This window comes from Phaenicophaeus curvirostris, chromosome 26 (assembly GCF_032191515.1).
Source record: "Phaenicophaeus curvirostris isolate KB17595 chromosome 26, BPBGC_Pcur_1.0, whole genome shotgun sequence".
NCBI classification, from domain to species: Eukaryota; Metazoa; Chordata; class Aves; order Cuculiformes; family Cuculidae; genus Phaenicophaeus; species Phaenicophaeus curvirostris.
This window is the reverse complement of record NC_091417.1, coordinates 4,565,671-4,580,606: the sequence shown is the minus strand read 5'-3', so window position 1 is coordinate 4,580,606 and position 14,936 is coordinate 4,565,671. Positions and strand designations below refer to the sequence as shown.

The following is a 14,936-nucleotide window of genomic DNA, read 5'->3' as shown; positions in this document are numbered from 1 at the left end:
GGCTGTCAGGGGACACAGGCCCCCCGGGCAGAGACGAGGGGGTTTCGGGAGGATGGGGAGGACTTTGAGGCTCTGTCCCTCTCCCAGCCCCATCCTGCATCCCGTTGGCGGGAGGGCAGCGAAGAGCAGAGCCCAGAGAAGCCGAGCGGATCCGAGACGAGCTTCGAAATGAGCCGCCCCCCCCCCGCCCTTCTCCCGGCTCTCCCGCCCCTGTGCGGCCCCTCCAGGCTGCAGTGACCCCCCTCAGCGCTCTCCCCGTAGCTGTCACCCTCCAGGCACGGCGTCCATCTCATCCCAGGGTTGGGGGCTCCATCCTGCCCGGGGTCCCCACCGCTCCGCTCCTTTGCAAAGTGCATGAAGACCTGTGGGGAGGGGGGAGGGGCAACATCCATGGGACCCCGTCCTCGTCACCCATGTGCCCCGTGCCCCCCTGTGCCCCACATCCCCACCACCCGTGTCCCACATCCACCATCAGCTGGTCCAGGGCGCTCGGAGGGACGGAGGGTTCCTCGATCTGCCCCTCCGGCCGCGCTCGGGCCCCTCCGGCCGCGCTCGGGCCCCTCCGCCAGCCAAGCCTCTTCCGCCGCGCTGACGAGGCGGGTTCCCAGCCGCTTTCCGTCGTCGTTCGGCTCTTTCCGCTGCGGCTTCGGGTATTTCCGGCAGGCGGTTCGGCTGTTTCCGCCGGCAGCTTCGGGTGGACTCGGCGCCGCCGGCCTCGCCGCCTGCCCCGGTAACGGTCGTTGGGAGTTTAAATGAGCGGGGGCCGCGCCGCGTCGCGCCGCCGCCGGGAGACGCACTGAGGCGGGGCCAGAGCCGCCCCGCTCCGGGCTCGGCGAGGAGGAGGAGGAGGAGGCCGAGGAGAGCAGGATGACGGTGCTGCAGGAACCCGTCCAGGTACCGGCCCCCCGGGCGGCCCAGGCCCCGCGGCCCTCCCCGCCGCGCCGCCCGTTCCCCGGGGCCCTCCCCGCCGCTGGGCCCTTGCCTGGGGCGGGGGCCCCGCTCCGCTCGGCCGGCTCCGGGGCTCGTCCTCCGCCGGGGGGGGAGCGGGCCTGGCCCGCGGGGCCCTCCTCCCGGCCGGGAGCCCGTGGGGCTGCGGGGCCGCCTCGCTCCGCGGTGCCTCCTGTCCGCCCCCCGCGCCTCTGGGCGAGCTGCCCTCGCTCTTTCGGCTCCTCCTGGGCCCGGCCCGGGGCTGCCGGCCTTGTCGCGGCGGGGACTGGCCTCCCGCCGCCCCGGAAAAGGCCCTCTCGCTCCCCCCGGGGATCTCCCGGGAGACCTGTTGATACCTTCTCCGTCGCTCACCCTCCTGCCTTTGCTGCTCTTTGGTGTTTAGCTGCTCCCAGAGTGCTGGGTCTGGCGGTTGAAGGGCGTTCCTTGCTCCCGAGGAGCCGGTACCTGCCGTTGGATCGAAGACCTAGGAGAGAAACGAACACCAATTTCCGTTTTCTGTTATATTTTAGCCTCCCTGCACTTAACCCTGATGAGCATCCTGCTCTTGTTCTCCGTGTTCCCATCCAAAAGACACGATTCACCAAATTAAGACTTTTTCTTCTTCTTTCCACCTCTCCTGCCTGCCCGTTACGCCAGCTATTCTGAAATCTTCTATTAACCAGTCTTCTTACTTGTTTCCATTCTTTTTTATTTTATTTTATTTTTTAGCTTCTTAACAGGATGGCAGGTGGTTCTTGATGCGTTAGGAACTTCTCACAGCGCCTTGGTAGCACAGGATTGTGTTCTGTAACGAACATAGTGACAGTTAGTGCTTTTGGCTTTCCTCTCCCTTTTAATGAAGGAGTTGGAGAGGAAGAAGAATATCTTCTGTGGAAGAGCGCGCTGCTGTCTTGGCCCCTTGTAAGATGGTGACAGCGATGGTGCTCTTGGAGACCAGGACTTCGTGTCCTTCATGCCACTGTTCTGTTGATCCACTCTGAGAACAAGGGTCCATGTGGGGCTGGAAGTGCTTTTGACCACCTGGTCTCTCTTCTGCAGTGGTTGTGGTTAGACTGTTGCTGCCCGTAGAGCTGGACTGGTGTTTTGCAGCAGTCAGGTATTCTAGGAAAACAGGGGATTACAACAGAAAAGGAAGCAAGAGTGCATTGCAGAGTGAATGGCAGGAAAGAATATTCAGTGTTTCTAGTACTGTGCTAACTAGACTAACCAAGTGGAAAATATTTGCTATTCTGAGGGTTCCTAGATAAAAATATGCTCAATTATTTCCATTTTCAGCAAGGTAAAGATGTCTCTAATGTCATTTTTCGTTCTCAAGCACTTACCAGCTTGGATGTTTTGATGTGGATTTGCTGCGCTGAATATATCTGTTTAGATTCTCTCTGCTTTCAAATGCCGAATAATTCCTTACTCGGAGTTTCTGCTGCTGTTTGCAGTGCTGCTGTTCCTTGCTGGCAGCACAACTGATGAATTTAGGGTTTGTTGTGGCCTTGGAATGGCAGGGAAGGCTCCAGTGAGTGGTCTCCAGTTGTATTGTATGTCTAGATGAACTCAAATGCATTTCTGAGTTCCCGTTTTAGCTGGTGTCCATGTACTTAGCTCTGTCTTCTGATTTTTTTTTTGTTTTGTTTTTAAGAACACGATTGGAAAAGTTGACACTACTCATTTTTGTCATTGCAGAGATATTTTTCTTGTCTGTCTGTTCTGTCGCAGCCTTTCAGATGTCTGCGAGTCTTGGCAATAGCTTTCCCTGGAATGCTTTTACAGTTGGGATACGCAAAGCATGACAGATAAATAATGGAATCTGTGTGCCTATGTTGACTTATGAATATTGGATTTTAATTATTATGAAATTCATGTCGCAAAAGGCATCCTATTCTCCGGTTAGATTTTTACTGACTTTTTAATCCCTCAAGATGAACGAACGTGCTAAGGTTTATGTAGACAGCAGATCTTTACTGCCCTTCCTGATGTGCTCAATTTAAAACTCTTCAGCTCAAACAAAGCCTTGTGTCCCATGTGCTGAGAAACGGACTGGATGCCTTCCAAATATTTTTGAAAAACATCTTGGAAACAAAAGGAGCGTGTTTCTTGGAATCTAGGTGCTCGAGCTGATCATCTGCTGCGACTCCCTTGAATGGTGCTCGACCTCCAAGGCTACAGTCCTGGCTGAGAACTTGCAATGCCAGTGTTCGATCAGTTAATAGGCAGAGTTTGCATAACTAGTAAATGCAGCCCAGCTTGTCACAGAAAGCTTTCCTCCCCTCTGCCCTCCCTGAAGAAGTTTTAAGTCATGATAGAAACTGCTTAGCAATTAATAGGCCGTAAATCATTGAAAATAATTCCCAAGGCTACAAAACTGTCAGAAAAGAACACCTGTCTTTTAAGAGCTCTTTGGCCTAGATATGTAGGGACGCTTGGACAATGCACAGGATTCTCTGGATAGAAGATCAACCTGCCTGAATCTGCTTTTATTTTCTTGCTCATCCCTCTGAAGACGCTTTGCTGCAGAGCTGTGGCTGGTGGTGTAGCTTTGGAATTCCTTGTTCACTTTGCACTTACAAATTAACCCAGATTTAAAGTGAGTGGCTAGGACCTGGAGGTTCATCTGGTCTGCAAGCTAAATAAAACTTGGGAACACTTCATGCTTCTCTCATGTCTACGTTCGTAGCCTGGAGAAGAGACATTGCAATCAAAATATCACAGCAGGCCACTTCTTTGGGTTTCTGTTAACAGGTTCCATGTAAAGTTTCATAACTGTTCTAGGGAGGAAACTAATACTGCATTTTGATTGTAGTTGTGCTTGTAGTGTTTTGTCCTGTTCCAAAGTCTTTTGGAATGAAATAGTTCTTATTGGCTAAATGTCCCTGAAGTTTTTAGCTCCAGATGACTCTTCTGATGTGGTTCAGCAACTGTTGAGTGCCGCTGATGCTGTGTAGGTACGCTGAACTTCTGCTCTATAAAGAGATTGATGTTCTTGTCCAAAACTTGCTTCCTAGAAGCTGCACGAGAAATCTTTTTCATTAGTCTGAGACACAGTGGTAGTTCAGACATCTCTTCTCATAGGAAATTATTACTACAGAGGTAGAGCTGAGTCCCTGCCACCTTCCTTTTTCTCTACTGCTCTTTTAGGACAGTGTCTGCAAGGATCCAGCCTTCGGCATTCATCTGTTGAAGGCATGATTCCACTTTGCACCTTGCGGATAGCAAAGTGACCGTTACTGCCTAACAGAACACAACCTACTGACTTCTTGCTTTCGCTGGAACTCTGCTCTATGATGCCTGTTATTTCAGCCAGTCTGTAGTGTAACTCTTATAACGTGGATGTGATGTTGCCAAAAATCCCTTGTGTCCCCTCTCAGCCTTTGGCAAGATTGTTTCTGGCAAGTTGCTCCAGTTTGAGAAGTCAGATAACATTGATTTTGCCACCACCCCTTTGTTTTGTCAGCGTGCTGCATTATGTCTCAGTAAGGGCAGTATTTTTAACCTGAAGGTGGCACAGCTTGGATAGATGCATCTAGATGCTACTTGTGACTTGGTAAATGAAGAGCTGCTTCTGAGAGCAGGAGAAAAAGGAGACCTTAGACTGCTCTAACTTGGGTTTAGTCCAGAAGATTTTAACATCATTCTTCTGCCTCGTATTTTTTGTACCACTGTCTGTGTGCACAAAACAATGTATGGCCTTGGAGCTTCTCGAGGCAAAAGGGGAGTAATCACTTCAAGCACGCTCTGCGGCTGAAGTTATCTGGCATGTGGAATACAGTCTGAGAGAAATAATAAGGTGTTTGTATTATAACAATCAAACTAAGAGAATTTGGTTTTTTCTCACGAGCTTAGAGGTACCTGTTGACTAAGTATTTTTTTGAGACCCACTGATAGAAGGAAATAATATCTCTGTAGAGATTGTGTCATAGTCTACATAGTGATTGGAAACTCTGGTGTGTACTAGTCGTGAAGACTGTGTAGGCACATTTTTACACCCTGAGTTTGTCAAGTTTGTGTTGGAAGTAGCAGCATATGGTACATGCAACTCTGAATTTTTTTTAAGATTACATTGGTGCTTTCCTTTCCTACTGGGAGCAGCATCATACGGTGCCATTTCTTTAGCTCGGGAATATTTCTTTTTATTTTGAAGCATCTGATACAGTAGCAGAAGCTGATTCTGTATGTCTTCTGTTGCTGATGAATATTAGAGAAATAATAGACTGCAAAACCTTGGAATTTATAGATTCAGATCTTGTTGGATCAGCAATACCAAAACTACTGCAAAATGGCTGTTTGCTGCTCATGGGAAACTGCTCTGGGACTTGAGCAGAACTGCTGGATGGGAAGGAACTGTCACCCTGATGCCAGCCCTGCTAACCTCCAAACACAAACCCCAATAAGCATCCACACCACCACTTGGAATAGCTAGAAAGGAAAGACCGGGTAGATCTTAAAACATAATTTGTTTTTTACTATCCCACCCCTCTTTTACAGATAACCAAGTTTTTTTAACCTGCTCTGAAGAAAACTGGCCGAGTAGTGTGTGTTGTGAAAGCCGCGTACCCCAGCCGTGTTCTCCTGCTGGGCAGCTCTTGCTTTTAGCTCAGCTAATGTTGACAGCAGCGCACGAGTAGTTGTGGTGGTGTACGTGGTTTGTACCCCTCAATGTGCATTTGATTTACCTTTTGCTGGAGCGGTGCCATCTTTCCAGTCTGCTGAAATATTGACCCCAGGCTGGAGTTTGGCGTTCATGGAAAGGAAGATAACAGCCCTAGGTAGCAGATCTTGGACCACGTATGGGTATACGAGCAAAATGGAGAATTAGGTTGCCTTCAAGTATCTCTGTGGGTGTCAGTTTATGCATCTCTTTTGTATTGCGTTCGTTCTTGTGTGATACCTCGCCAGCCTAATCAGTGGCAGAAAGGAGCTGGCTTGTGAGCAAAGACCCAAACAAAACATCACAACAAAAAGCAGTGGATCAACTTCATCTTTGCTTCTAAAAAATCACCAATGTCTCTTCAATGAAAATGCTGTCTACCAAACATACTTAACAACAGTCTTATATCGACACCATCAGACTCTGATGTGGTTTCTAGTCCTGTTGGGTTTTGTTTTTCAATATCTGAAGATAGTTTAGATAGCACCACTAAAACAGACTGGACACCCCAGCTTTTCCTCTTCCTCTGCCCCTCCTTGAGCACAGCTAAGAGCTAAATGGAATACGGTGGTAACATTTGGGAGCCGTGTTCTTATCTCTATTTAATGTGCCGTTGATTGGTGATAGTGCACAGTAACTCATGTGCAGTTTTGCATTAGGCTAATAATATTTGTTAAGGATTGGAAGTACTTACTGTTCTTTCAACGTATGTGGGCTGGGGTTTACAGGTGGCTGTGTATGGTAACCAGCGAGCAACATTCTTAAGAGTGGTTCGTGACTTTAGCACTAAGTTGTTTGGGTTTTTGAGTCTCCCTACTCATAGTTGAAACAACTAAAACTTGGCCCGCATGCTTATCCTTCTCTATTTCTCTTATAACTCTAGTAAAACAATAAAACCTTTGCCTTTTGACAGTAAGAGCTAATGAGTTTTGCATTTTTAAAGCTTCTCTCTAAATTTAGAATACTTTCTTGTCTTGCAGGCTGCTATATGGCAAGCACTTAACCACTATGCTTACCGCGATGCAGTGTTCCTTGCAGAACGATTATATGCGGAAGGTATGTACTTTGCAAATATAAAGTTTACGGGGTTTTTTTCAATTTTAATTTTGGAATTTTTGAGCCTCTGGCCCTGCTTTGTTTTATTCCTGTTGTTGTGGTAATGAAGTTGAACTTTCTGCTTGGGGAAAGCAGAACACCTCCTAATTAGGTTGGAATAGCAAATTATGCAACAATGTTGTTTTACAGTAAAACCTCCTTAAACAAAAAATTAAACTCAGAGTTGTGTGTTTACAATGCTTAGTGATCTGTTGTGTGGCATCATGCGAGATTTTTTTTTTAATAAGATTAAGCGTTGCGTGTCTTGCAAGGGTGCTTGGGGATAGATGCAGTACACAAGTTCTTCAAATTGTGTTGATATTGAAAGCTGTCTTTGCTATTAGTGCCATTCAGATATGTTGTCTGGTGTGTTAGCTGAAAAAGATAATCTTCTGATGATGATAATGTAGTGAAACTGAGACAGTGAGAATCGGAACACGTTGAATAGGTATCTTCTATTGAATTCTTGTTAAATTGTTGCTTCCTTGTAATGCTGTTAGATGCAGGCTGGCTCTGATACTGCAGGCAGCGGTAACCCTTGTCTAGACTTTCCCTGAGTCCTTCAAAGGCCACTTTCTTCTCGTGTTCTAGTCCATCGTATTCCTTAATCTTTTCTCCATGACCTCAGATAAGGTTTTTGTTCTTCTCTACTTCTCTTTCAATACTAGTGTTCAGCTTTCCTTCTCTGCTTTGAACGGTGTTGTCTCCTAATCGTGAATGTGGAAAAAAAACAACCCACTTCTTATGCCAACATGTAATGTAATTTCTCATGCTAAGCAACTTGAGTTTATAATATGAATTACAATGTGAATTTCCATTGTCACTCTCTGCTCTGGGTGATGGCACAAATGTAAAATAGTCAGTTTTCAGTGTAGTGAAGGATTGAGCAGGAAACCCAAGGAGTTCTTTTGTACAATACTCATACTGATTTTTCTGAAGAGTTCCATGTAGGCAGCTGAACAGACATCAGAATTGTTTCTTTTAATGCTGAATTCCATTTGCATGGTAGTGTGTTCTGAAAAGTGTAAATTAATGTGGGTTCCTTTGTTGTTTGGAGATTTAAGTTGCCTGTCTTTTATAGGCGGCTTTCCTTGATTTTAAAAATACATCATTGCGTAAGGGTGATCCGAGTGTAATGCTTGGGTAAATATAAAGACAAAGTAAGACTGTACGTAATCTGTGAGCATATCTGGGTACATCCCTCTTTTTGCTTAAAACCCAGCAAAATTAAATCATACAAATATTTCACACCATCGTAGCTTAATGCTTGAATTAATACCACAGCATGGTAGCGCTCACCATTGCCTCGCAAAAGTGTGTTCCCTGGCATTTAAAGATTCAGCTGATAACCTTACAGTGAGGTCTTTAAACTTACTTCAGGGGTTAGCTCTTTGAACAGAACGTTCTCGGTGTGGTACATATTTCATCTCTGCTGTGGAAGGAGTGATGATATCCAAATGCTTCCCGTTTCTGCCATAGAGAAATGTTTCTATCTGGATTACTCTTGTTTTCTCTTTAGATAGTGATGTTTTTTCCTGAAGCCTGACTAATTCATTCAGAATTTAGAAACTTGTGAGGACTTGGCTTGGGAAGAGGATCTGTAGAAGAGCGTGTCTCTATTGCTACTTCACAACATAAAATAAAGCATCTGAATGGTCACGCTAAGCCGCATTCCCAGTAAAATCATGAGTGTAGGCAGTAGAAAGGACAAGACTTATGTTGGGGTAAAGGTGACTGTAATAGTCATGAAAATCAGAAAATCTGCTCCACTAAGGCATTTGAAGATTCAGCTTATGGAAGTTAGTGCTCGTGAATAAAGAAATGCACTTGATTCAGTCATGGATGTCTGTAATACCAAAACTGCTTTTCTTGTGTCTTGTTCCTAGCTGGCTCTTATTCCCTGTCTGTGAATTCCTTGTATCAAAACGGTGAACAACCAACTGATGTTTTTTTATATCTGTGTTTTTTAGTACATTCAGAAGAAGCGCTGTTCTTACTGGCGACGTGTTACTACCGCTCAGGAAAGGCCTATAAAGCATACAGGCTCCTAAAGGGCCACAGCTGTACCACCCCACAGTGTAAATACCTGCTTGCAAAATGTTGTGTTGACCTCAGCAAGTAAGTAAATGGTTCTCGTTCGGTCGAAGGTTACAAATGTGATGTTTTTGGTTGGGTTTCTTTGAACGCTTTCTTATTGCATAAACTAGTAATTCATTGGTCCTTTGGCTCTAATGTTTATGTAAGTTCAGTTCATTTTGCTTTTGGATATGGACCTAACGAACATTAACGCGTATTGTAGAAACCTTTAAAAGTTGTCAAAGCTGTGTAGGGGAGGAAAGGATTGCTGAGAACTCAAATTCCCATTCTGGGAAGTGCTTGTTTTGTTTCTCTGATACTTTGCTTATTTCATTAAATGTTAGCAGTATGATTTTAATGGATAGGCTGCTTCCCTCAAACAGTGAGCTTCCTTGTCTTACTTGATTATTGCTAGTGGGTTGCTGAGAGAAAAGATGTAGATGGAAATCTGTTTTTCAAAACCTATCGCAAAGCTACCTTGAATCCACATCCAAGAATGTTGTATTCAACATCAGTATTAACCTTGACAGGAACATAGTAGCGTCAAAGTATCCCACGGGTTTTCTGGAGTCTAACAGTGAGAGTATATAATGAAATTATATAGATTATATTATTTTATATGTATTATATTATCATACCTTTATATATAATATATAATGAAATTGCTTAAGCTGTAGGCCCTAATGCCCTAAGAGGTTTTGGTGAGGGCATTTCACTTCTACGTAAGCCGTTCTTAAATGTAGGAATCAGTTTCTGGCTGACAGAACCTTAAATGTCAAAACAACTTGTGGTTATGTGTTGTGGCTTTTTTTTTTTTGTTTTAAGTGGCCTTCCTCCAATGACCAAAAAAAAAAAGTTCTATTTCCTCAGAACAGGCAATGTGATATTTGGAGTTTTACGTAGTATGGTGTGATTATTTTGCAGGATTTGTGATCCTGCTCACAATGTAACCAAAGTTCAGGACTCTCCAGAAGCAGCAGGGGATGCTCTGTAGTCTTTACTCTCTTTAGTAGGCAAGTCCTTTGACATGTTTAAAGAGTGAGGATGTCTTGACTTGTTTCTTTTGATGCTTTTAACACTTTCAGAGCTATTAGGATACAAGTTTCGTTGGATCTTCCCTTCAAAGGGAAGTCATGTCAGTGCTCTACTCAGAAAGGGCCCACTGGAATAAATTTGAAGCTGATTGTTCCCTCCTTTGCTTTTACAATGTCTGGTGTGTGCATATGATACATCAGTTTCTGAACCAATTTCAGTTTGATAGGTGGGATTTCTTCAGCATACTCTTTCGAATTTGTTAGATTTAACTGTCGCTGCTGCTGTTAGTTACATGAGCTTATTTATACAGATGTACCTCATTTTCTTGTGGGAATGGTCTGTGCTGCTAGAATCATCTACGTACAACTGTAATTTCAAGTGGAGGCAAGAGAGATGATTTGTTTATGCCAGCGTCAGTCTCAAATGCCAGAAGAATGCCTCCCATCCCCAGAAGCTGTATCGAGGCATTTTCTTGCCTAGTAGTGAATGGCCCATTCCATGTGGGTGGTACTGGTTGCTGCAGGTGTAGTAGATGCAGACTGAGCCTTTGCTCTCCTTTTGAGCCTCTCGTGAGAAAGCAAGGCATTCAAATCCCAACTCTGTGCCATATCCCAATATTGAATTGTAACTGAGTGCGCAGAGCCTTACAGATTGTGTTTCGTGATGGAGAAACAAAGCCAAGCTAAGCACTGTCTTAACTTATTACTAGGTAAAATGCCTTCAAAAACAAGTGTCTAGAAGACTTTCTGGTCCTCCATTTCGTATTCTACCTAAGATTAGGCACTTATGGAAAAGTTATGTTGTATTTAGTGTCTGTAGTTTTGGAGTGGTGTGGGATTTGGGATTTGTTTTCTTTCTCTTCCCCTCAGTAGAAAAGTTTGGCTTCGGAGTGCTGCGTACCTCCATGTTGCTAGAGGAATCCATCATTTAGTTAAAATTCATCTGCAGGAACTAGTTTGTATGTAGTTTGAAACTTGTGGGCACTGATAGTGGATTTCTGTTTTTGTTTGCAGCAGGACTGGACTACCAATACTGTGTGAGCCTTGTAACCCCTTTAAACCTCTTGTTTTTTAAAAAGGCTTGCAGAAGGAGAGCAGATCTTATCTGGTGGAGTGTTGAATAAGCAGAAAAGCCATGATGACATTGTTATGGAGTTTGGTGACTCTGCATGCTTTACGCTTTCCTTACTGGGACATGTCTACTGGTAATGTTACTTTTTTACGCCTAATAAAACTTGAGGTATTTTTATTTGACTGAGCCCAATTTTAGTCAAATGCCCTTGCAGTCACCACAGGGTATGCTTGTCCCTGTGTTGCATGATTTCCAAGTATGGTAGGTGCAGGTAAATAATTGTGGAAACCATCTAACTTGAAAATGCAAAAATGGTTTATCTTTCACCCAGAGCTTCTGACTAACTGAAAACACAAGCCTCTTTTCCAAGTTAAGCATGCAGTCCAAGTGTCTGCGTGTTATTTTTTCCATACCATTGGGCTTGTTTTGTAATCCCTCCGAAGAGAAACTCTCCAGGCCTGTTTCTTGGTGTTGCCGTTTGGATTTTTCTGTATCTGTTTTACAGAAATACAGATGTTACCCTCAAATTAAAGTTTTGAGGACTGCCAGTCAGAATAACTTTACAAGTTTACCTATTTTGCCTTTGCTTATATACGAGAAAGTCTTCAATAAATGTGAACAAATTGAATGGGAATAGTGAGGGTTTTAGATTTTTCCCCAGTATGCCTGTTCTCAAAAAAAAACTTTTTAGAAGAAGCTTATCATTGCAACCAGATGCTCAATGTATCCTAGTTCATAAGCAGAAATATTATCCTCAGATATTTTAAATGGCTGAAAGGCTGGCAATCAGGTTACTGTTTGCGAAAAAGCTATACTAGTACTTAAGTAACTTTTTGGGGAGATTGTATCTAAGTATGTCAAGTAACTTCAGAAGAACTCCATATTATTCTGTAGCTTGGAAAATGAGGAATGTTGCTGTGGCTCTCAGTGTGTTTTTGTTTTTCAACTCCTCTTCTGAAAAGTTATCTTGAACAAAAGTGCCATTCTTAAGTTTCCCTATAAACCGTTACATTCTTTTTGCAGCAAAACAGACCGGCTTGCCAAAGGATCAGAATGTTACCAAAAGAGCCTTAGTTTAAATCCTTTCCTCTGGTCTCCCTTTGAATCCCTATGTGAAATAGGTAAGTGCAGAACTTTTTTACTAAGGAAGGTGTTTTTCTACGTTTCTGGTTATGTGAAGCTTTTTGATTTGCCATGTGGCAAGGTTTATTTTACTCCTTGTCCAGAACTTGTAAGGACAGTGCCAGCAGAATTCTTTGAGAATGGTTTCGTGAGTGATAATGCATTTCAAATACTTTGCTAGTGTTTAGAGCTTTTGTCTTATTTTCTTCCATTTTCACTTCTTACATGCATTTGGATTTAACAATACCGTATGTTTTTCAGCCTACAGTTAATAGTCCTTTAGAAACTATGCTTCTGAAAATAACTTTAAAAAGTTATTTTCTATTTATATATTATATATATTATAATATATAAATATATATTTATATATTCTATTTTTTAATCAAGGTGATTGTCCAGGGTTTTGTAGTGGAAGAATGCTTTTGATTTAGCATGAGGGGTTTTAAAACAATGAAATAAGAACACACCCTTTCTAAAATACTTTGTCCCCTGTCCTCTTTGTTTCAGCCTGAATGTTCCAGCGTATAGAACCAGGAATAACTATTTAAATCTCTTTCCAATCCTCCAGGTGAAAAACCAGACCCTGACCAAACATTTAAATTAACGTCTTTACAGAACTTCAGCAGCTGCCTGCCAAACACTTGCACAACATTGGTGTCTAATCACAACATATCTCATCGGCAGCCTGAGACTGTCCTTATGGAAACACCACAAGACACAATTGTGAGTTTTGCTAAAATCGTCGTAATTAAAGCGATCTTAATGGCTCAACTTAATGCTGATTAGTAGCTGCACTGCGTGGGTATCTGACAGCTGCCTTCCATTTTTCAGGAGTTGAACAGAATCAACCTAGAATCCTCCAATTCGAAGTATTCCTCCTTAAACACGGATTCTTCGATGTCTTACATTGACTCGACTGTAATTTCACCAGATGCTGTCCCTCTTGGGTCAGGAACTGCCATATTGTCTAAACAGGCTCAAAATAAACCAAAAACTGGGCGGAGTTTACTGGGAGGACCTGCAGCTTTGAGCCCGTTAACTCCAAGGTCAGTCCTTAATAAAGACAGTTTCTGTCTGCAGCTGTGCTGTTGATGGTTGCAATTTGAATTAGGGTATTGGAACAGACATGTTGATAGTGCTGCAGAACCAAAAACTAAACTTCAGTTACTGCTCTTGGTCTTAGTGTTCATCTGTCCTGTTTTTTTAAACAAGCAGTTGGTATTTTTTGTTAGAATATAGGATCTCTTGATTCAATGTGTTGTGTATTGCAGTGTTCACACTGAAAAGTCTTTAAATGAACATTTCTGCTCTGAAATAAACTCTTAAGGGCATTCCTTGAAGAACAGCTCTCTTCTAAAGAGTGTGTAAATATATGCTGTCCTATATGCCCTCTTATTTTAACAATGTTATATTTCAAGCCATTACTATTTAGATTATCTGTGTCTATTTGTCATTAGGTGGGTAGGTGAAGGAAGTTAGGTATTTTTCAATTTCAGGAATGAAAATATTTTCTATTAAAGCGTATTTTATAGATTTGGCTAGTAAGATATTAGAGGGTTAATATAAATCCCTGAAGTAGTTCTGAAATAAAGTTGTTCATCTGGGTCTCTGTTTTAACCACAGAATCAGGCCAGCTCTCATGGCCTGATATTCAGGCTTTGACTGTTCCTTTTCATTTTGTTCTCAGCTTTGGAATTTTGCCACTAGAAGCCCCAAGCCCTGGAGATGGATCATATTTACAAAACTACACAAACTCTTCGTCTGTAATTGATATGCCATCCACAGGAGCACCTTCAAAGAAGGTATCTTGCATTCTAGAATGTGATTGCTGTTCTATGAATTTGACATTGCAGTGTAATTTAAAGAAGAATCCGTAATGCAAGTAAAATCATTGTTTGATTTGATTTGTCCGAGAATGAGGGGAACCCAACTTATCCACTCTTTATAAAATTTGTTTTGAGAAACAGCTTGAGTGTGCAACTGATAGCAGCCTGCTTTAGTTATGGAAATGGTTTGGGTTAAATAAATGAGAACTAAAGTTTGTATCTAGTTTGTCTACAAAGTGGGTTTAAAAAAAACCAAACAGCACTTAATTAATGCAGCAAAATAAAATATCTTTCACCAGCTCATGTGAATTTATAGATTAGTGAGGCTGGGGATGAGGGGAGCAGTTTAATTTGACTGCAGCTGATGAGGTGTTTCCCTGAAAGAAAATTTCAGACTTTTCTGAAGCATTAGTTAAAATAGAATTCCTTGTAGTATAGTTTCTTACACTGAAATGGCTGTTTCTAAAGCCTCAGTAGTATATTTTTGTTTTGAAAATCTTTTCAGCAAAGCAAATGAGGCAGCAAGAAAAAAAAAACCCACCATATCTCAAGTAAAGATGACCAAAATATTGCAAATATTTTCTGCTTATTGTGCCAGTTGCTTTGGCTAGCAAACCAGATTTTTGTTTTCTCAGCTTCCATAATGATAAGCGATAGTCTGTTGTTTCTAATTAAAACAAGACCTTTTCCCCCCACCCAAAATGCACAGGACTGTGCAAGCTGCTTCCCGTGTTGCACCTGCAGAAGGTGCTGTATCTTCTGCCCATCTGCCATCGGAGGAGTGTGCAAACACTGGTGACTCTAAACAACGAAGGGCTCTTAACTATTCAGTGTGCAATAAATTCTGGAAGCTTCAAGTGACCTAAAACCGCTGCTTTCTTGCAAGCAGTTCTTCAATTCTAGTTTAGAGACCAGAGTAATCAAAAGACTGCTGGTGGTCAGTGGAGGGCTGACTGGTAGAAGGATGCAGTTTTACTCATATAAGTCATGTGTAGGGAAAACTAAAAATTGTCTTTTTTTACTCTATAAGACTTAAACTGCCATAGTTGCCATAGTAATAAATGAGAGGTGGATTGTCGGTGACAGTTGAACCATTTGTTCCTTTCTAAAAAACAAAAAAAAGA

At 42.8% G+C, this 14,936-nt stretch overlaps 1 protein-coding gene across 4 annotated transcripts in view; it reads left to right on the top strand.

Annotated features, from left to right (window-relative positions):
• Positions 1 to 694: 694 nt before the first annotated feature.
• Positions 695 to 14,936, top strand: part of CDC27 (cell division cycle 27) — a 30,294-nt gene continuing 16,052 nt past the window's right edge. For 2 of the 4 annotated variants that reach the window (XM_069877279.1, XM_069877281.1), the window contains exons 1-8: positions 695 to 894; positions 6,568 to 6,643; positions 8,653 to 8,800; positions 10,872 to 10,997; positions 11,888 to 11,985; positions 12,555 to 12,709; positions 12,818 to 13,032; positions 13,674 to 13,788. In XM_069877279.1, the coding sequence (XP_069733380.1) occupies positions 868 to 894; positions 6,568 to 6,643; positions 8,653 to 8,800; positions 10,872 to 10,997; positions 11,888 to 11,985; positions 12,555 to 12,709; positions 12,818 to 13,032; positions 13,674 to 13,788 (960 nt within the window). In that variant the 5' untranslated portion in view covers positions 695 to 867. The remainder of the gene's footprint in view (positions 895 to 6,567; positions 6,644 to 8,652; positions 8,801 to 10,871; positions 10,998 to 11,887; positions 11,986 to 12,554; positions 12,710 to 12,817; positions 13,033 to 13,673; positions 13,789 to 14,936) is intronic. The other 2 variants (XM_069877280.1, XM_069877283.1) reach the window with 2 other exon arrangements.